Source organism: Plecotus auritus, assembly GCF_963455305.1.
Source record: "Plecotus auritus genome assembly, chromosome: X".
Taxonomy (NCBI): Eukaryota; Metazoa; Chordata; class Mammalia; order Chiroptera; family Vespertilionidae; genus Plecotus; species Plecotus auritus.
Window position 1 is genome coordinate 4370083 of NC_137784.1, and position 21575 is coordinate 4391657.

The following is a 21575-nucleotide window of genomic DNA, read 5'->3' on the forward strand; positions in this document are numbered from 1 at the left end:
GAGTGTGGCTCTTCCACAAAATACCACGGCCTGGGCGAGTCTATTTTAAAGAAGTGGCATTAGAAGAAGTTTAGGTTTAAAAAATGTGGTCTCCAAAGAAATTTCAATTGTTGTACTGTTGCTATTTGGCTCTGTTGACTCATGAGTTTGCCGACCACTGGGCTAGGACAACAACTTTTTCTGTCACAAATATAAGGCTGGGGGTCATGGGGGCAACATCCCTCCTGGTAATGGATGCAATATTATCCCCTTAACTGGGTTTGACAAGTGCTCAGGACCCCCAGATCCTCTGCCTCTGTAGCAAATGGTTTTAATTAATCATAAAATCTGACTAATGTAAAAATTCAGTGCTCCTACTTTGGGGCAAAAATGGTGGCAAAACAGCCCACAGTATGGCTTGCATTTTACTCATTGCAACTATGGTGCACGTGGAGCCCAGCGTGTATTTTTATCAAAAGGATGCCAGCTAGAAAGGGGGCGGGGGGGGGGGGTGGGGAGTCAAGACGGTGCCTACCTCTAATTTCCAATGGCACCTGGGCCTGGGCTGAGGCCTGTCTTGTGGTTTGGTAATGCGTCACTTGTGCTGGTAAATTATACATGTAAGATGCATGCAGGCTCAGCCGTATGGGCCCCTAAGAACAGTTATCAGAATTCTGGAAGGAGAATCACGGATGTGCCTCTTAGTCAGCCCCTTGAGCTTCTTGCCAGTGGCTTGGTGTGTGTGTGTGTGTGTTTTTTTTTCTGGTAAACACAGTCCAAAGGACGTCAAGGGACTAGAAAAAGCCAAAAATGAAAATGCAAAAAATCCTGTAAAGCCGTTCCTAATTCCATAAGTGGATCGGTGAGGCCAAAGCAGTTTCTAGTTAGGTGGACTGATCAGCTGAGCCAGTTGCCAAAATGCCACTTCAAATCACCCTGTGCGGAGTTATGTAAACTTTTCTAGCTGTTCAGAAATGAAGAGAGAACTCCCCAAGCAGCTGTAGAACCTGGCATACTCACGAGGATTGGGAGGCCTTTCTTCGGAGCAAATAGTCCACCACATCAGGGTCGGTCTGCAGCAGGCTGACCAGCACTTCGTTCTGGAGATCCGGGGGAACCTGGAGGGGCCGAATGTTACGGCATCAATAAAACCATTCCAGAAAGAGGCAAACCATGGCCACTGGCAACTTCATTAGAGCAGAAAACAGAGCCTTAAGAGTGGAAGAGAGCAGAATGACTGGTTGGTTACAACCAAGCCTACACCAACCCCCTACAGCGAGTTGAATTCTTAGGGCACGCTGGATGAGTACCAAAGAGTCACACTGAGTCCAAACTGTCACTTCACTGATGACTGGAGATACAATCTGATCACTTGGATACCTCTGTTGTCCAGACTAGATTTTTCTTGGCTTTGAGTAAGAACAAGATTTTAAGAGACATGGTGTTCATCATTTATTGTCCAAATGGGGACACTTTCTAGGGTTCATATTTATATGTATGCCAAGACAATAGGCATAAATTACAACTGTCTTGGGCAGTTCTGGAACATGTAATTATTAAGAGGACAGGTCCTTGAGCCAGACGGCTTGTGTTTGAGCCCTAGTTCCACTTACTAGCTGTGGGACCTTCTGCCAGGTACATAACCTTCCCATATTGCTGTTTCCTCACCTGTAAAATGGAGATAATAATAGCATGCACCACAAACAGTTGTTGTGGAGATTAAATGACTTATTATATGTTGAGGACTACTTTTAGTAGTCCTACAATTACGGGTCTTAGAACAGTACCTGGCAGTTAGTAAACACTGAAAAAATGCAGACTACTACATCCGCACATGCCATTTTATTATTCAGTGCCTGTCTTCACTCCTTTCTTGCATCCTGGCCCATTAATAGTTACATTTCTTGCTTCATAATCTGACAAGGCATTCACTAGAGTTTTATAGATGAATGTCCCATGTTTTTCCAAGCCTAACTCACAGTGCACTAGAAAATGGCCTTATGATCCCAAATCACTCACATGGAAATGTTCTATAAGAAAAGACTGGCCCAGATGGTGTGGCTCAGTGGTTGAGCATCAACCTATGAACTAGGAGGTTGGTTTGATTCCCGGTCAGGGCACATGCCGGGGTTGTGGGCTCGATCCCCAGTGTGGGGCGTGCAGGAGGCAGCCGATCAATAATTCTGTCTCATCATTGATGTCTCTATCCCTCTCTCCCTCTCCCTTCCTCTCTGAAATCAATAAAAATATATTTTAAAAAGAAAAGACTGAACTCGGCTCTAATGTTTCTATGCTGTCAATGCTGGTAGCTCAACCAAAGGAAATTCAAACTATTGAGAGAAACATTTTCAGTCTGATTCTCTCAGATGTGGGCTTGGAGATAAGACTCTTAAGAACTGTGGGGACAAGTCTTCAGAGAATAAGTGGTTGGTGGGAGAATTTGCCTCCTGCCTCTTGCAGCACTCAATTCTTCTTGAGCTTTGAGAAGCTGGAAACAATTTTATTAATGAAAACAGGGATGAGGAAGCAACAAAACAGTTTCTTTCTTTCATAAATCTGTTCCTCCTACTTTATCCTGAATCACTATTAATGACATTGCCAAACCCTAGTCTCACGAATGCAAAATCTGGGTCACATTCAAGCTTCTCTGTGTCCTTTCCCCTCCCTGTTCAGAGTCAGGAGATCTCATCTCCATGATGCCCATTACTTCCTTCCTCTGTCTTCCATTCCAACTGCAATGATTCAAGTTCAAGCCCCCATTGTCTCTCTGTAGTGGTCATTTGTTTCCAGCCCCCATTTCCCTCTTCTTACAAAAGTTATACCCTAAGTTCCCTCTGAAGAATCAACTGTTTACCAACCCTAAGCTCAGGGGCTCCAGGGTGAAGTGTAACCTAGACTATGTTCTCACTCTGGCCTTTCCCCAACGCCTTCCTTTAATTCATACATAAATATTCAGTGAGTGCTCACTGACTACCCAGCACTGGGAGCTGGGATTCAGATACAAATCAAACAGACAAGAATCTTCATCTCTTAGAAGCTGACAATGAATATGAGAAGCCTGACATTAAACAAACAAAGCATAGCGTGGATCCCATGGAGAAAAGCAAAGCTAAAAAAGGCAGATGGAGAATTCTAGGGAAGGGAGTGCAATTTAAATAGTATAGTCAGGCCACAGAGAAACTGACTTCTAGCAGAGAACTGAAGTTGATGAAGCAATTACAGAAAATCATTCCAAGCAGAAGGAAGAAAAAATCCGCAAGATCTGGAATCAGGAGCAGCAAGGAGGCTAGTGAGGGTGGAACAGAGTGAGAGGAAGGAGGCTAGTGACAGGAAGTGGCTCAAGTAGCCAAGGCCAGATGTTGTAGAGTTTTACGGGTCTGATAAGGATTTCTGTTCTCAATCTAAGTGGGTGGAGAGCCACTGGAGGTTTTGGGCAGAGGACTAACATGAATTGTCATCATCCTGGCTGCTGAGTTGATAATAGATTGCAGGAACGCAAGAGTGAAGCAGGAAGTGCAGATAGGGACTGTTGATACATCTAGAAAGATGCTGGAATGTTGAACCATAATGGTGAGCTGATGAGAATGATTTGGGTCTTGGAGATAGTAAAGGCAGAGATGAGGGCATAGCCAATTTGTGGGTGGAGAGAGAAAAAGAGAGAAGGAGTAGTAGAAGGAAAGGAAGAAAGAATGACCAACATTTTGGGCCTAGGCACCTGGAAGGATGGGGTTGCCACTGATTGGTATAGAGAATTGTAGGAGGAAGAGGCCAGGGCAAGATTAGGAGTGTGGCTTTGATATTAATAAGGGTGAGAGGCCTATGAGACATCTGAATGAAGGAAAGATCTAGTAGGCAATTGGGAATAAAGACCTGGGGTTCCCGGGGGAGGGTTGGGCTGCACATAGAAATTTGGGAGACACACACAGATGGCATTTAAAGTTCTTTGACCAAATGTAATGGCCTGGGAATGAGAATGAAAGAAGGAAAGGAACAGGACTTTTAGGTCAAGGCTGAGAGACTCTATTTTCTTACTTTATTGAATACATTAAACAAATAAAAGGACGGATCATTTTTACTGTAAATTTTTCAAATAACATGACCAACGGATAAGCATGCTTATATCAATTTTTTCAAAAGGTAATACCTAAAATGAGAAGGGAAAATGAGAAGAGAGAGTACTCAGTTTTAAAAAAATGAATAGCAAAGCAAAAAAAAACAGAGGCCCCAAATTACATAAGCAAATTATTAAACATATGTGTATTTTCATCCAGTTAGTTTAATTTTAAAATTTCTATGCTTAGACCGGGTAGTAAATTTTTTTTGCTACAAGCACCAATCCATTCCCACCAAAAAATAAGCAACTAGCATGCAAGTCCTTCTGAGTAGTGGTATCACAATATTTATTCTCTCAGAGTATATGGTGGGTCTAATAGTAAATTAACTTGGATACATAATTAGAATAGCTAACAGGAAGTATCATTATTTAAAAAATAACTTTCCATAAATTTTGTTAAACTACCCTGCAATTCAAAATTTTCACTCATTTAACTAGGCCTGATTGCAAACCAATGATAATTACTGAGATTTGTTTTATGTATTATACTAGAGACCCAGTGCATACAAAATTCGTGCATGGGGGGTCCCCTTAGCCCAGCCTGCACCCTCTCTAATCCAGGACACCTCAGGGGATGAACTGGCAGTTGGACATCCCTCTCACAATCATGGACTATTGGCTCCTAATCGCTCACCTGCCTGCCAGCCTGGTCACCCCTAACTGGCCCCCGCCTACCGGCCTGGCTGCCCCATGCAGCCTGCTTATTCAGTTGTTTGGTCATCCCTCACTAACCCCCTGCCAGCCTGGTTGTAGGCAGCCATCTTGTGAGGGCATGAGGGTTAATTTGCATATCACCTCTTTATTATATAGGATGTGACTTTTACTTGGTAACTAATGCAAATAGAAAGGGTCAGTGCTATAAGTCTACCTATAGTTTCTTTCTAAAAGACCCAGGATACCATTTTGGCTTGGAGATACTATTTACAAATGAATAAAAAGACATAGTTAAAAATGTGCATCCATGTACTACAAGAAGGGTAGATAATATTTTCCGATTATTATCTAAGGCTGACCACAGTGTACATAATCCATTATTTTAATTCATTTATTTAAAGCTCATCTTGTTACAAAAGGATTTAAAGCAGCTTCAAAGATTAATATGGCCCTGGACAGGTGGCTCAGTTGGTTGGAGGGTTGTCCTGTACACCAAAAGGTCGCAGGTTCAATTCTAGGTCAGGGCACATACCTAGGTTGCGAGTTTGATCCCTGGTTGGGGTGCATGCAGGAGGCAACCGATCAATGTTTCTCTCTCCCTTTCTATCTCTCTAAAATCAATTTAAAAAAGGAATGGTTCAGAAAATCGGGGCAGTGGGAAAATGAGTATAAATAATTTGAAATGATACCTGGAGCTGAGTTAGTATTCCGACAACAGTATCCACTGCTGTTTTCCCAACAATACCTCTAATTTTTGTATGTATTTGCACATTTCACTGCCTCTTATTTAATAACAATTTCAAACGAATTGCTCAGTTAAATTTGATGAGCATTCATTTTCTATTAATTTAGATACTTAATAGAGAAACAGAAGTAAAAGGAATAAATTGATAGGAAAAAAGAGCTAACAGTAAGTAATATCCAGGTAGGTTGTTCCCATATGCATTCCTTCTCAGGAATTAGGATGCCGTTGAAAAAGTATCTGACTAAGAGTTGATAGCCCCTGAGGTCCAGTTTTGGCTCTGCTGCTTATAATGAATGTAAACTTGGACACATGAACCATCTTCTGTAGGATTCTGTTCCAGCATCTGAAAATCCAGGCATATCCTATCTGTTCTTTAAGGAGGTATTATGGGGATCAAAAGGGCTAATAGATTTGAAAGTACCTTACCAACTGTAAAGAGGTTTAGAGTTAAAATATTTTATTAGAAATAGACAAAATAATAAATTAAACACTTAAAAAGAAAAAACACAAGCAGATAACATGGAGATGGCCAATATTTGCTTTGCAATTTTCTTCTTGACTAAGTCATTCATTGCTGCCTCTTACCCTGTGTGCTCAGAGAAGCGTCACTTTCTTCTCTTCTGCTTAACACTTCTGGTGGGTAACTAAGTTATAGGATTTTCTCTTGATATGTCTCTGCTCCTAACCTCCCCCTGAATTTTTAGAATTATATTTTATGACTTCTTTTTTTTAATATATTTTATTGATTTCCAAGTTGGAGGGAGGGAGGGAGAGAGAGAGAGGAACATCAATGATGAGAGAACCATTGACTGGCTGTCTCCTGCATGCCCTCTACTGGGGATCGAGTCCACAGCCCGGGCATGTGCCCTGACCAGGAATTGAACATGACCTCCTGGTTCATAGGTTGATGCTCAACCACTGAGCCATGCCAGCCGGGCCATTTTGTGACTTCTTGGCCTCTCAACTGCAATGGTCTTAAAGTCAGACTCTGTGTAGCTTCTCCCTTCTGGTTCCTTCTCTTCCATCAGACCTCAAGCCTTTGGGTTGGTCACAACATTAGAAGATAAATTTCCAGAAGCCAGGGATTATCTGACTTGCCTATCTGGAACTGATACAGGCTCCTAAGGGTGTAGTTCTGTCAGCTAGCCTCCTATGCAGCTAGGGCAAGATCACGTGTGTCAATCCTGACCAAGGTACCTCAAGGTGGGTCTTGCAGGACATTTTGGAAAAGGTTCCCCTCCATATTGCAAAGAGATATAGGAGAGGAAACACCTCCATTACTAGATGTGATGATGGCTGCAAGAGAGGCTGCCTGAAACCGATCATTGTCTCACTAATAAAAGAGATGTGGACAGGGAACCAGGAAGGCTGGTCAACCTTAAATGCTCTGAAAGGTCAGAGCTAATCACTCATTGTTTAGTTGAGACATTGGTAGCTGAAGCAGCCTCCACCTGTTAGTCTTATGCAAATCCTTGCTGATTGGCTATTATTGGAATTTCCTGCCTAAGGGCTATGGGTGTATCCCATAGTCTCAGTAAAATGGATAGCAAGACCAGAGTGGGGTGTAGTCCTCCCCCTAGAGGTGGACTCCCGCTTGGCCCCCAATATTCCCAAATTAATACTTTTCTACTCTCTTTCATTTGTGTGCGGCCTTCTCCAGAACCCGAACCCTGAACCTGAACCCTGAACCACGCGGGACGTGAAAGGGGTTCCTTCAAGAGGCTGGAAATGATTGCAGTATATTGCAGCTGAAGGTGGAAGAGCAGAGAGAGTAGAAGTGTGAGTAAGCTGCTAAAACTTTGTCCCCCTAGGCTTTTGATTATGTAAGATAATAAATCCTGATGTTTTCAGTCACTTACAGTTGCTTTATCTCCTCTGTGCAGTTAAATGCTTCCTAAATAATGCCTCTCTTTCCCCCCTTTGCCTCTCTACTCTTTTCTCTCCTGAAATTGCTACCTGTACACCCATGACCCTTCACCCACTTAATAAATATTATGCTTTTAGAACACAGGCCATGGTGGTGTTTTCTACCCTATCGATGCATAATGAATGCTGTAGAAATGGCTATAAATAATAAACGCAGGATTATTGGGCTTCATGTTGTACACGGCCTCTGTTACTTTTGTCTAGATGCTTCCTTCTGCTTATAAGTAATACCAATGTCATGCTCTAGCAAAATCTCCTTGCTATTAATTTCTAGAGCAGAAAAATACATTTCCTTTCCAAACTGAGGATCATCAGAACATTTCTAATAGGTTCTTAAACTATTATTCCCATCAACACAAAAATTCTAAAAATAAAAAGTATGACTCAATAATCAAACAGATTTTTTTCTTTTTCTTTTTTGGTATATAGTAAAATGAAATCTAAGGAGTAGGATTGTGAAAAACACATCACTTTTTAAAAAATCAACTCATTCTGCACTTTTGAATGAAAAACAAAACCCATCCTGTTTCAAATAATAATCTCTACTGGGTTTTAGTCAACTATTGAGGAACTTCAGATATTTTCTAAGGGTACCATTTATGGCTGTGTTTATCTGGAGTCTCAATGCCTTAGATTTTCATGTGTTCCTTCAAAAATTAATGCTTTTTCAAAAATCAAAAGAACTTTAGACTTTCCTGTTTCAGAGAAAAAATGTAAACACTGCACATATGAGGGAATAAAACCGTCACAATTAAAATCTACCCTATCAAATTAAAAATGAAACCTTGAATAACTGCCTAGAGTATACCTGCTCATGGATGGTCAAGCTGAGGCTTTGTGATGTCAAGCCACACCATGGAAACCACTGACTGTTGGCGAACCAGAGTTGAAGGGTGTGGCTCCTCATTGTCCTGGAGAGTATATATAGAGGTCAGGAGCCCTGGAGTATGGCACAGTTGCTACAATAAAACCAAGGTTACTAAGAAAGTACGGAACCAACCACAAGGATGGGCCAAGAATCTACAAGTAGTGAAGTGAATAGGAACTCCATTTAAAAATATATATTTTATTGATTTTTTACAGAGAGGAAGGGAGAGGGATAGAGAGTTAGAAACATTGATCAGCTGCCTTCTACGCCTCTCACTGGGGATGTGCCCACAACCAAGGTACATGCCCTTGACCAGAATTGAACCTGGGACCCTTCAGTCTGCAGGCCAACACTCTATCCACTGAGCCAAACAGGTTAGGGCAGGAACTCCATTTTAGAACTCAGTGACAAAGAAAAGAATAAGGTCAGACTACCCTATTGACATGCCTCCTCTTTTTACTCATTGATTCCCCACTATAGACTCTGACCCTGTCCTTGTCTGCACAAACACCTACTCAATCAATCCACTGTCATTCTATTACAATCCCACTTCCCACCCATTTCCCAATTTCATCCCCAAAACCAATTTCTTTCTGGCTATCTTGTTTCCCCACTAGATAATGAAAATAATGGGCAATGTAAATTAAGTCCTCAAATCAAGTGGAGAAAATGAGAGAAAAAAAAGAAGCAGATACGTGTATTTTACTACAGGAAAGGTAAGAGACCCACAGTAATCCAGCCAATTGAAGACAATGAGGATGAGGGAGGAATATGAGGCCAAGGATGACGAAGAAGATAATGATGAAGGAGGAGGAGAAAGGGAAGGAGAAGAAGAAGAGGATGAAGAAGGAGGAGAAGGAGAAGAGGAAGAAGGAGAAGAAGGTGAAAAAAGAAGATGAAGAATATGATAAAGATGAAGAAGGAGAAGAGGAAGAAGAAGGAGAAGTAGGAGGAGACGAAGAAGATGATGAAGACAATGAAGAGTGAATAAGGAGGAGAAGGAGAAGAAGAAGGAGGAGGAGGAAAGAGAAGGAGGAAGGAGAAGAAGGAGGGAGGAGGAGAGGGAAAAGGGTAAGGAGAAGGAAAAGAAGAAGAAGAGGAGGAGGAGGAAGGGAAAGGAGCAGAAGGGGAAGGAGAAGGAGAAGGAAAAGTAAGAGAAGAAGGTGATCATGATGACAATGAAGATGAAGAAGGAGAAGTAGGAGAAGCAGATGATGATGAAGACAGTGAAGATGAAGGAGAAGGAGATGAAGCAGAAGAGCGTTCCACCACAAGTGATACACAGGGTCTAACTGAAGATGAAGACACTGAGAATACAAGGCCTCTCTAAGAGATAATAATTGAGAAATGGTCATTATGTAGATATCAAAACCTAAATGGTCTCCTTGAATAAATACTAGTATGTGTATAAAGGGAAATGTGTTTCAGATGATGGGGAGGGAGCAAAGGAGAGGGCAGGTATGTGAGCAGACCAGCCATTCTATAGTTAGCCAGACACTGAGAATAAGGACAAAGACTGAAGATGAGTTTTTTCCTTAACACTTTATCATACTGGCAGAAGAAAGAAGTTATGGTTTTTGCTTGGGTTTGGCATTGGAGATGGGGGTGGCAGTGGTAGGGGTGATGAGGAACAGTGTTGTGTGAGGGATGGCAGCGTGTAATAATGAATCTGATTTCCATTTTAGGTGTTAGACTATGGACAGCTTTTAAGCCTCATTCATTTCTCTTCCTGTCCAGCCAACTTTGGAGAAGGTGATAAAAAAGGGGTTCTCTGATCATAACATAGACACAATATGTCTGAACTTAACCATTAGAACTATCTGTATTGCCTCAATTTCCCATAGTCAAAGCTCCTATTGTCCTAAAATATTATATAGTACATAATGGCAAGCTAAACTAATGAACAGCAAAATAAATCTTTTGCTCTTATAATCAGCTTGAAATAATGTTACCCTGTGGACCTTCCTCTCTACTTATCAAATAACACCTTTCACCCTTGTTGAGAAAGGACCCAATGTAAATGAAAACAGGACCTTCACAGATAGACACCCCATTATATAAGACCTAGTTAGAGAAGGTGTAATTGTTCCTACTGCTTCAGAATTTAACAGCCAAAATTAACTTGCTCTTAAACCTGATAAGTATGATTGGTACTTCAGTGTGAATTTTAAGGCCATTCATGTCATGGTTACACCCATTCGGGATCCATATCTAATATTATTAAAATTACCAATTCTACACAAAGAAACTGGTAAATAATTAGCAGTCAGGGTAAAGTATTCGACTGACATGTTCTACTCAGTACCTATTTCAACAGACTGCAGCTACAGGTAACCTTCACCTATAGAGATATAATACACTTTCACCTGGGTACTCAGTAGGGTACCTCTCCAGTCCTGTTGTCTTTCATTACCTTTGTAGACAGTATCTCCACCACATCAGGCTTCCAAAATTAGTCAGTTTAGCAAATTAACATAGAGTGCCAGGAGGCCTCCTTCAAGTAGTCCTCAGTCATGTTTCTCAACCTGGACCTATATGTGAGTCTCAGATTGAATCATATGTCTCAGTTCCAAAATAAGATGTGACAGACACTGTATACCTTGTGAACATTTGTTGCATCTTAAGCAGTTGTTGGTCCCCTTTCTACATAGAGCGTGGTTGGATAGCCTGTTCAATATACAAGTCACTCATGGAGGAAGAGTAGTTACTTGAGGGGTGCTGATGTCACACACCTGACAGCAGAAGATTCACTGGGAACTTGCAAAATGCTTCTCTCTCTCCTCTCTTTCTGTCACACCACACACACACACACACACACTCTCTCTCTCTCTCTCTCTCTCTCTCTCTCACAGGATTCTGATCCTCAGAGTTCTAGAGAAAAACTTCCCAGTCACCCCTGTGACGGATCCAAGTGATGAATTCAGTCATAGCCATGGAGCATTCAATAAGCATGGAGGTACTGACTAGGTTTGAGGTTCTCCGGAAGAAAAAGAATTAAATACGAGGAGAGTAGGGGAGAAAAATCCCTGAAGTGTATGCAGGAAACACACATACACACCCCACATGCAACCTGGGGAGAGCCAGGTTTTGGAGTGAAGTTTGATAATTCCTGAATTTATTGATATTTAAGTATGGGTATTTAGTTCTTTGGGATTTTAGTTAATACATCTAAAATACTAAGTAATGTGCTGCATTAGTCACAATAGCCAAGGTAAGTAAGGTAAGTGTCCATCAATAGATGAATGGATCAAGATGATGTTCTACACACACAGATACACAAGCACCCACATCACTTATATGGCGAATATGAAATATAGAAACAATCAAACTCATTGAAACACAGAGTAGAATAGTGTTTGCCAGGGGCTGAGGGGTTGAGGAAATAGGAAGAGCCTGAAAAAAGGGCACCCACTTTCAACTATAACATCAGTAACATCTGAGGATTTAATGTAAAAAAACAAAGAATCCAAAGGATTAAGGTTCTCTAAAACTAGAAGTCCAGAAAACTGTACAGCCACGAGGATTCCAATGAGGCCTGACATGATGACTGAATTTTAATACGGTTTCCTGGATAGGATCCTGGGGCAGAAAATGCACATTAAGTAAAACTAAGGAAATCTTAGTAAAATAAAGACACCAATACAGTAGAACCTCACCTCTGAAACAGTTTCATTCAGAAGGCTGTTTGAGAAGTGATTTGTTTAAAAACCAAAATCAGCCCTAGCCAGTTTGTCTCAGTGGATAGAGCATCAGCCTGTGGACTGAAGGTTCCCGGGTTCTATTCTGGTCAAAGGCACATGCCTGGGTTGTGTTCTCAATCCCCAGTAGGGAGCATGCAGGAGGCAGCCAATCAATTATTCTCTAGCATCACTGATGTTTCTGTATCTTTCTCTCTCTCCCTCTGCCTTCTCCTTTTGAATTCAATAGAAATATAAAAAAAGAAAAACAAATAATTTTTCTACTAGATATATATGTAATTTGAATGAATCCATCCCAGACACACAAATGATTTCCTGGTTTAACATTCTTCTATACAGTATATGTCCAAAGTACTGTTTAATCTAAAGAGAAACACTTGTTTTCTTACATTTATGGAACCACCCCATGCTAGCCTTAAATGAATCACATTCTACACTCCTTTCAGGGGTATCCTTCAAGAGGACAGGATGCACCATCTTGGACTTCTCACATATCCTTGCCTCCAAGATGCCATCACTGGCCAACCACTTTTCATTTATCACAATCTACAACAAATTTTTTACCTCTTCAATTACCTGTGATTGTTGTTTTGTGAGCATGTTCACACCCTTACCAACACTGGTGCTCTTGATGGCCCCTTTATGTTTTAAAATTGTGCTAATCACATTTGGCCTGCAATAAAACATTCTCTCCTTTGTTTGTTGCATGAGATATGCTTTGGGTCATGCAGAGGTATCAGCATGAAAGGGTTGTCAGGTAAAGAACTGGAGTTTTATTCCACAACTGGTATAGTTCTTCCTGGAACAACTCGGTCTAGAACCCAATGGTTCGATATTGGAGATATTAGAGAACTGAGGTTTGACTATCACTGTTTCACTGGTAGTTCACTACATGTTACAGTTGCACCATACCAATGTAAGTATTAGTAACAAGAGAAATTTGGTATGGGGTATATGGGTATTATCTTCACAATTTTTCTGTAAATCTAAAACTATTCTAAAATAAAACATCCATTAAAACAACACATAACATACTAGGTAATGGTGATATCTGGGGGATAGTGGAATGGACCACTGAATGGATGGGGGTGTATGGGAAACTGCTTAGAGGAAACACCACCTCCCTGCCATATGCTGGACAGTAATTGAACTAGAGGAAATGAGGGAGAGAGAGTTCAGTTTGAGAAAACTTTTAGGAGGTATTGAGGAAGCTCCCCTCTCTCTAACCAGAGCATCTGAGTCTTCTGCATCCTCTCCCACCTCCCCCTCCTGGATGGTCAAGCTGAGGCTTTGTGATGTCAGGCCACACCATGGCAACCCCTGACTGTTGGCCAATCAGAGCTGAAGGGTGCGGCTCCTCATTGTCCTAGAGAGTATATATAGAGGCCAGGAGACTTGGAGTAGGGTCTGCTGCTACAACAAAGCCAAAGTTACTAAGAAAATACTGTAGACTAGTTTAGATAACGAATCAGATTCCAACCACAAGGATGGACAAAGGCACTTCAAATAATAAAGTGAACTGGAAGTCCTTTTCCCAACTCAACGATGAAGAAAAGGATGAGGTCAGACTACCCTACCCATATGCTTCCTCTTCCCCAATAATTCCTCACCCAAGATTCTGGCCTTGTGCTTTTTTGGCACAGACACTTCCTCGTTCAATCCATTGTCATTCTATTACAAGCCCCATTCCCACCCATTTCCCAATTTCTTCCCAAAACCAATGACTTTCTGTGTTTAACTTGTTTCCCAACTAGGTGACGAAGATAATGGCTTTGGTAAATTTGGTCATTAAGCAGAGTGAAGACAAGAAGGAGCAAGACAGAAAGAAACAGACAACTGTATTTTACAACAGGAAAGGTAGAAAACCTCCAGAAAGCAAGCCAACAAACGATCAAGAAGTGCCTCAGTGTTCTTCTACCACCAGTGATGCCCAGGCCCTACCAGAGGAAGACCCTTAAGTATGTGTGGGCTCTCTATAGAAAAATGCTTAAGAAATGGGCATTATGATGAGATCAAAACCTAAATGGTCTCCTTAAATAAATACCAGCATGTGTATAAAGCAAATGTGTTTGTATTTTTTTATGTTCTATGATGGTGGGGAGGGAGAGCAAAGGAGGGGGCAGGTATGTGAGAAGGGAGGGACGTAGAATTCTACAAGTTTGGGCACAAGACCAGCCATTGCATAGTTAGCCTGACACTGAGATTAAGGACAAGGTGAAGACTGAAGATGAATTTTTTCTTTAACACTTTATCATACTGGCAAGAAGAAAAGAAGTTGTTGTTTCTGCTTGTGTTTGGCATTAGGGGTGAGGGGTGGTGGTGCTCTGGTTGATGGGGAACAGAGTGTTGTTTGAGGGTTGTCACTGTGTAATAATGAATCTGATTTCCATTCTAGATGTTAGACTGTGGACAGCTTTAAGCCTCATTCATTTCTCTTCCCTATCCAGCCAACATTTGGAGAAGGTGATAAAAAAGGGGTTTCTGTTCATAAAATAGATACAAATATGTCTGAACTTAACCATTAGAACTATTGTATTGCCTCAATTTCCCATAGTCAAAGCACCTATTGTACTAAAATATTTTCTAGTGCACAATGGCAATCTGAACTAATGAATAGCAAAATAAATCTTTTGCCCTTATAATTAGCTTGAAATAATGTTACCCTGTGGACCTTCCTCTCTACTTATCAAATAACACCTTTCACTCTTGTTGAGAAAGGACCCAATGTAAATGAAAACAGGACCTTCACAGATAGACACCCATTATATAAGACCTAATTAGAGAAGGTATAATTGTTCCTACTGCTTCAGAATTTAACAGCCAAATTTGACTTGCTCTTAAACCTGATAAGTATGATTGGTGCCTCAGTGTGAATTTTAAGGCCATTCATATCATTGTCACACCCATTCGGGATCCATATCTAATATTATTAAAATTACCTATTCTATACAAAGAAACTGGTAAATAATTAGCAGTCATGGCAAAGTATTTGACTTATATGTTCTACTCAGTACCTATTTCAACAGACTGCAGCTACAGGTAACCTTCACCTTTAGAGATATAATACACTTTCACCTGGGTACTCGGTAGGGTACCTCTCCAGTCCTGTTGTCTTTCATTACCTTTGTAGACAGTATCTCCACCACATCAGGCTTCCCAAATTAGTCAGTTTAGCAAATTAACATAGAGTGCCAGGAGGCCTCCTTCAAATAGTCCTCAGTCATATTTCTCAACCTGGACCTATATGTGAGTCTCAGATTGAATCATATGTCTCAGTTCCAAAATAAGATGTGACAGACACTGTGTTTACCTTGTGAACATTTGTTGCATCTTAAGCAGTTGTTGGTCCCCTTTCTACTTAGAGCGTGGTTGGATAGCCTGTTCAATATACAAGTCACTCATGGAGGAAGATTAGTTACTATGAGAGGTGCTGATGTCACACACCTGAAAGCAGAAAATTCACTGGGAACTTGCAAAATGCTTCTCTCTCTCCTCTCTTTCTGTCACACCACACACACACACACACTCTCTCTCTCTCTCTCTCTCTCTCTCTCTCTCTCTCTCACAGGATTCTGATCCTTAGAGTTCTAGAGAAAACTTCCTAGTCACCCCTGTGACGGATCCAAGTGATGAATTCAGTCATAGCCATGGAGCATTCAATAAGCATGGAGGTACTGACTAGGTTTGAGGTTCTCCGGAAGAAAAAGAATTAAATACGAGGAGAGTAGGGGAGAAATATCCCTGAAGTGTTTGTAGGAAACACACATACACACCCCACATGCAACCTGGGAAGAGCCAGGTTTTGGAGTGAAGTTTGATAATTCCTGAATTTATTGAAATTTAAGTATGGGTATTTAGTTCTTTGGGATTTTAGTTAATACATCTAAAATACTAAGTAATGTGCTGCATTAGTCACAATAGCCAAGGTAAGTAAGGTAAGTGTCCATCAATAGATGAATGGATCAAGATGATGTTCTACACACACAGATACACAAGCACCCACATCACTTATATGGGGAATATGAAATATAGAAACAATCAAACTCATTGAAACACAGAGTAGAATAGTGTTTGCCAGGGGTTGAGGGGTTGAGGAAATAGGAAGAGCCTGAAAAAAGGGTACCCACTTTCAACTATAACATCAGTAAGATCTGAGGATTTAATGTAAAAGAACAAACAAACCAAAAGATTAAGGTTCTCTAAAACAAGAAGTCCAGAAAACTGTACAGCCACGAGGATCCCAATGAGGCCTGACCTGATGACTGAATTTTAATACGGTTTCCTGGATAGGATCCTGGGGCAGAAAATGCACATTAAGTAAAACTAAGGAAATCTTAGTAAAATAAAGACACCAATACAGTAGAACCTCACCTCTGAAACTTAGTTTCATTCAGAAGGCTGTTTGAGAAGTGATTTGTTTAAAAACCAAAATCAGCCCTAGCCAGTTTGTCTCAGTGGATAGAGCATCAGCCTGTGGACTGAAGGTTCCCAGGTTCTATTCTGGTCAAAGGCACATGCCTGGGTTGTGTTCTGAATCCCCAGTAGGGAGCATGCAGGAGGCAGCCAATCAATTATTCTCTAACATCACTGATGTTTCTGTATCTTTCTCTCTCTCCCTCTGCCTTCCCCTTTTGAATTGAATAGAAATATAAAAAAAGAAAACCAAATGATTTTTCTATTAGATATATATGTAATTTGAATGAATCCATCCCAGACACACAAATGATTTCCTGGTTTAACATTCTTCTATACAGTATATGTCCAAAGTACTGTTTAATCTAAAGAGAAACACTTGTTTTCTTACATTTATGGAACCACTTCGTGCTAGCCTTAAATGAATCACATTCCACACTCCTTTCAGGGGTATCCTTCAAGAGGACAGGATACACCATCTTGGACTTCTCACATATCCTTGCCTCCCAGATGCTATCACTGGCCAACCACTTTTCATTTATCCCAATCAACAACAATTTTTTTACCTCTTTCATTGCCTGTGATTGTTGTTTTGTGAGCATGTTCACACCCTTACCAACACTGGTGCTCTTGATGGCCCCTTTATGTTTTAAAATTGTGCTAATCACATTTGGCCTGCAATAAAACATTCTCTCCTTTGTTTGTTGCATGAGAGATGCTTTGGGTCATGCAGAGGTATCTGCATGAAAGGGTTGTCAGGTCAAGAACTGGAGTTTTATTCCACAACTGGTATAGTTCTTCCTGGAACAACTTGGTCTAGAACCCAATGGTTCGATATTGGAGATATTAGAGAACTGAGGTTTGACTGTCACTGTTTCACTGATGGTTCACTACATGTTACAGTTGCACCATACCAATGTAAGTATTAGTAATAAGAGAAACTGGGTATGGGGTATATGGGTATTATCTTCACAATTTTTCTGTAAATCTAAAACTATTCTAAAATAAAACATCCATTAAAACAACACATAACATACTAGGTAATGGTGATATCTGGGGGATAGTGGAATGGACCACTGAATGGATGGGGGTGTATGGGAAATGGCTTAGAGAAAACACCACCTCCCTGCCATATGCTGGACAATAATTGTACTAGAGGAAATGAGGGAGAGAGAGGTCAGTTTGAGAAAACTTTTAGGAGGCATTGAGGAAGCTCCCCTTTCTCTAACCAGAGCATCTGAGTCTTCTGCATTCCCTCCCCCTCCCGGATGGTCAAGCTGAGGCTTTTTGATGTCAGGCCACACCATGGCAACCCCTGACTGTTGGCCAATCAGAGCTGAAGGGTGTGGCTCCTCATTGTCCTAGAGAGTATATATAGAGGCCAGGAGCCTTGGAGTAGTGTCTGCTGCTACAACAAAGCCAAAGTTACTAAGAAAATACCTTAGACTAGTTTAGATAACGAATCAGATTCCAAACACAAGGATGGACAAAGACACTTCAAGTACTAAAGTGAACTGGAAGTCCTTTTCCCAACTCAATGATGAAGAAAAGGATGAGGTCAGACTACCCTACCCATATGCTTCCTCTTCCCCAATAATTCCTCACCCAAGATTCTGGCCTTGTGCTTTTATGGCACAGACACTTCCTCGTTCAATACATTGTCATTCTATTACAAGCCCCATTCCCACCCATTTCCCAATTTCTTCCCAAAACCAATGACTTTCTGTGTTTAATTTGTTTCCCAACTAGGTGACGAAGATAATGGCTTTGGTAAATTTGGTCATTAAGCAGAGTGAAGACAAGAAGGAGCAAGACAGAAAGAAAGAGACAACTGTATTTTACAACAGGAAAGGTAGAAAACCTCCAGAAAGCAAGCCAACAAACGATCAAGAAGTGCCTCAGTGTTCTTCTACCACCAGTGATGCCCAGGCCCTACCAGAGGAAGACCCTTAAGTATGTGTGGGCTCTCTATAGAAAAATGCTTAAGAAATGGGCATTATGATGAGATCAAAACCTAAATGGTCTCCTTAAATAAATACCAGCATGTGTATTAAGCAAATGTGTTTGTATTTTTGTATGTTCTATGATGGTGGGGAGGGAGAGCAAAGGAGGGGGCAGGTATGTGAGAAGGGAGGGACGTAGAATTCTACAAGTTTGGGCACCAGACCAGCCATTCCATAGTTAGCCTGACACTGAGATTAAGGACAAGGTGAGGACTGAAGATGAATTTTTTCTTTAACACTTTATCATACTGGCAAGAAGAAAAGAAGTTGTTGTTTCTGCTTGTGTTTGGCATTAGGGGTGAGGGGTGGCGGTGCTGGGGTTGATGGGGAACAGAGTGTTGTTTGAGGGTTGTCACTGTGTAATAATGAATCTGATTTCCATTCTAGATGTTAGACTGTGGACAGCTTTAAGCATCATTCATTTCTCTTCCCTATCCAGCCAACATTTGGAGAAGGTGATAAAAAAGGGGTTTCTGTTCATAAAATAGATACAAATATGTCTGAACTTAACCATTAGAACTATTGTATTGCCTCAATTTCCCATAGTCAAAGCTCCTATTGCCCTAAAATATTTTCTAGTGCACAATGGCAATCTGAACTAATGAATAGCAAAATAAATCTTTTGCCCTTATAATCTGCTTGAAATAATGTTACCCTGTGGACCTTCCTCTCTTCTTATCAAATAACACCTTTCACTGTTGTTGAGAAAGGACCCAATGTAAATGAAAACAGGACATTCACAGATAGACACCCATTATATAAGACCTAGTTAGAGAAGGTATAATTGTTCCTACTGCTTCAGAATTTAACAGCCAAATTTGACTTGCTCTTAAACCTGATAAGTATGATTGGTGCCTCAGTATGAATTTTAAGGCCATTCATGTCATGGTCACACCCATTCGGGATCCATATCTAATATTATTAAAATTACTGATTCTACACAAAGAAACTGGTACATAATTAGCAGTCAGGGTAAAGTATTCGACTGACATGTTCTACTCAGTACCTATTTCAACAGACTGCAGCTACAGGTAACCTTCACCTTTAGAGATATAATACACTTTCACCTGGGTACTCAGTAGGGTACCTCTCCAGTCCTGTTGTCTTTCATTACCTTTGTAGACAGTATCTCCACCACATCAGGCTTCCCAAATTAGTCAGTTTAGCAAATTAACATAGAGTGCCAGGAGGCCTCCTTCAAGTAGTCCTCAGTCATATTTCTCAACCTGGACCTATATGTGAGTCTCAGATTGAATCATATGTCTCAGTTCCAAAATAAGTTGTGACAGACACTGTGTTTACCTTGTGAACATTTGTTGCATCTTACGCAGTTGTTGGTCCCCTTTCTACATAGAGCGTGGTTGGATAGCCTGTTCAATATACAAGTCACTCATGGAGGAAGAGTAGTTACTTGAGGGGTGCTGATGTCACACACCTGACAGCAGAAGATTCACTGGGAACTTGCAAAATGCTTCTCTCTCTCCTCTCTTTCTGTCACACCACACACACACACACACTCTCTCTCTCTCTCTCTCTCTCTCTCTCTCTCTCTCTCTCTCTCTCAGGATTCTGATCCTCAGAGTTCTAGAGAAAAACTTCCCAGTCACCTCTGTGACGGATCCAAGTGATGAATTCAGTCACTGCCATGGAGCATTCAATAAGCATGGAGGTACTGACTAGGTTTGAGGTTCTCCGGAAGAAAAAGAATTAAATATGAGGAGAGTAGGGGAGAAAAATCCCTGAAGTGTATGCAGGAAACACACATACACACCCCACATGCAACCTGGGGAGAGCCAGGTTTTGGAGTGAAGTTTGATAATTCCTGAATTTATTGAAATTTAAGTATGGGTATTTAGTTCTTTGGGATTTTAGTTAATGCATCTAAAATACTAAGTAATGTGCTGCATTAGTCACAATAGCCAAGGTAAGTAAGGTAAGTGTCCATCAATAGATGAATGGATCAAGATGATGTTCTACACACACGCAGATACACAAGCACCCACATCACTTATATGGCGAATATGAAATATAGAAACAATCAAACTCATTGAAACACAGAGTAGAATAGTGTTTGCCAGGGGTTGAGGGGTTGAGGAAATAGGAAGAGCCTGAAAAAAGGGTACCCACTTTCAACTATAACATCAGTAACATCTGAGGCCTTAATGTAAAAACAAACCAAAAGATTAAGGTTCTCTAAAACAAGAAGTCCAGAAAACTGTACAGCCACGAGGATCCCAATGAGGCCTGACCTGATGACTGAATTTTAATACGGTTTCCTGGATGGGATCCTGGGGCAGAAAATGCACATTAAGTAAAACTAAGGAAATCTTAGTAAAATAAAGACACCAATACAGTAGAACCTCACCTCTGAAACTTAGTTTCATTCAGAAGGCTGTTTGAGAAGTGATTTGTTTAAAAACCAAAATCAGCCCTAGCCAGTTTGTCTCAGTGGATACAGCATCAGCCTGTGGACTGAAGGTTCCTGGGTTCTACTCTGGTCAAAGGCACATGCCTGTGTTGTGTTCTCAATCCCCAGTAGGGAGCATGAGGACGCAGCCAATCAATTATTCTCTAACATCACTGATGTTTCTGTCTCTTTCTCTCTCTCCCCCTCTGTCTTCCTCTTTTGAAATCAATACAAATATAAAAAAAGAAAACCTAATAATTTTTCTACTACATATATATGTAATTTGAATGAATCCATCCCAGACACACAAATGATTCACTGGTTTAACATTCTTAGATACAGTATATGTCCAAAGTACTGTTTAATCTAAAGAGAAACACTTGTTTTCTTACATTTATGGAACCACCCCGTGCTAGCCTTAAATGAATCACATTCCACACTCCTTTCAGGGGTATCCTTCAAGAGGACAGAATGCACCATCTTGGACTTCTCACATATCCTTGCCTCCCAGATGCTATCACTGGCCAACCACTTTTCATTTATCCCAATCAACAACAATTTTTTTTACCTCTTCAATTGCCTCTGATTGCTGTTTTGTGAGCATGTTCACACCCTTAGCAACACTGGTGCTCTTGATGGCCTCTTAATTTTTTAAAATTGTGCTAATCACATTTGGCCCGCAATAAAACATTCTCTCCTTTGTTTTTTGCATGAGAGATGCTTTGGGTCATGCAGAGGTATCAGCATGAAAGTGTTGTCAGGTCAAGA

The 21575-nt window shown here is 40.8% G+C and overlaps 1 protein-coding gene across 2 annotated transcripts in view; it reads right to left on the reverse strand.

Annotated features, from left to right (window-relative positions):
* ARHGAP6 (Rho GTPase activating protein 6) overlaps positions 1–21575 on the reverse strand; it is a 544919-nt gene that overhangs the window by 22210 nt on the left and 501134 nt on the right. For both annotated transcript variants that reach the window (XM_080652454.1, XM_080652455.1), the window contains exon 10: positions 1000–1097. In XM_080652454.1, the coding sequence (XP_080508580.1) occupies positions 1000–1097 (98 nt within the window). The remainder of the gene's footprint in view (positions 1–999; positions 1098–21575) is intronic.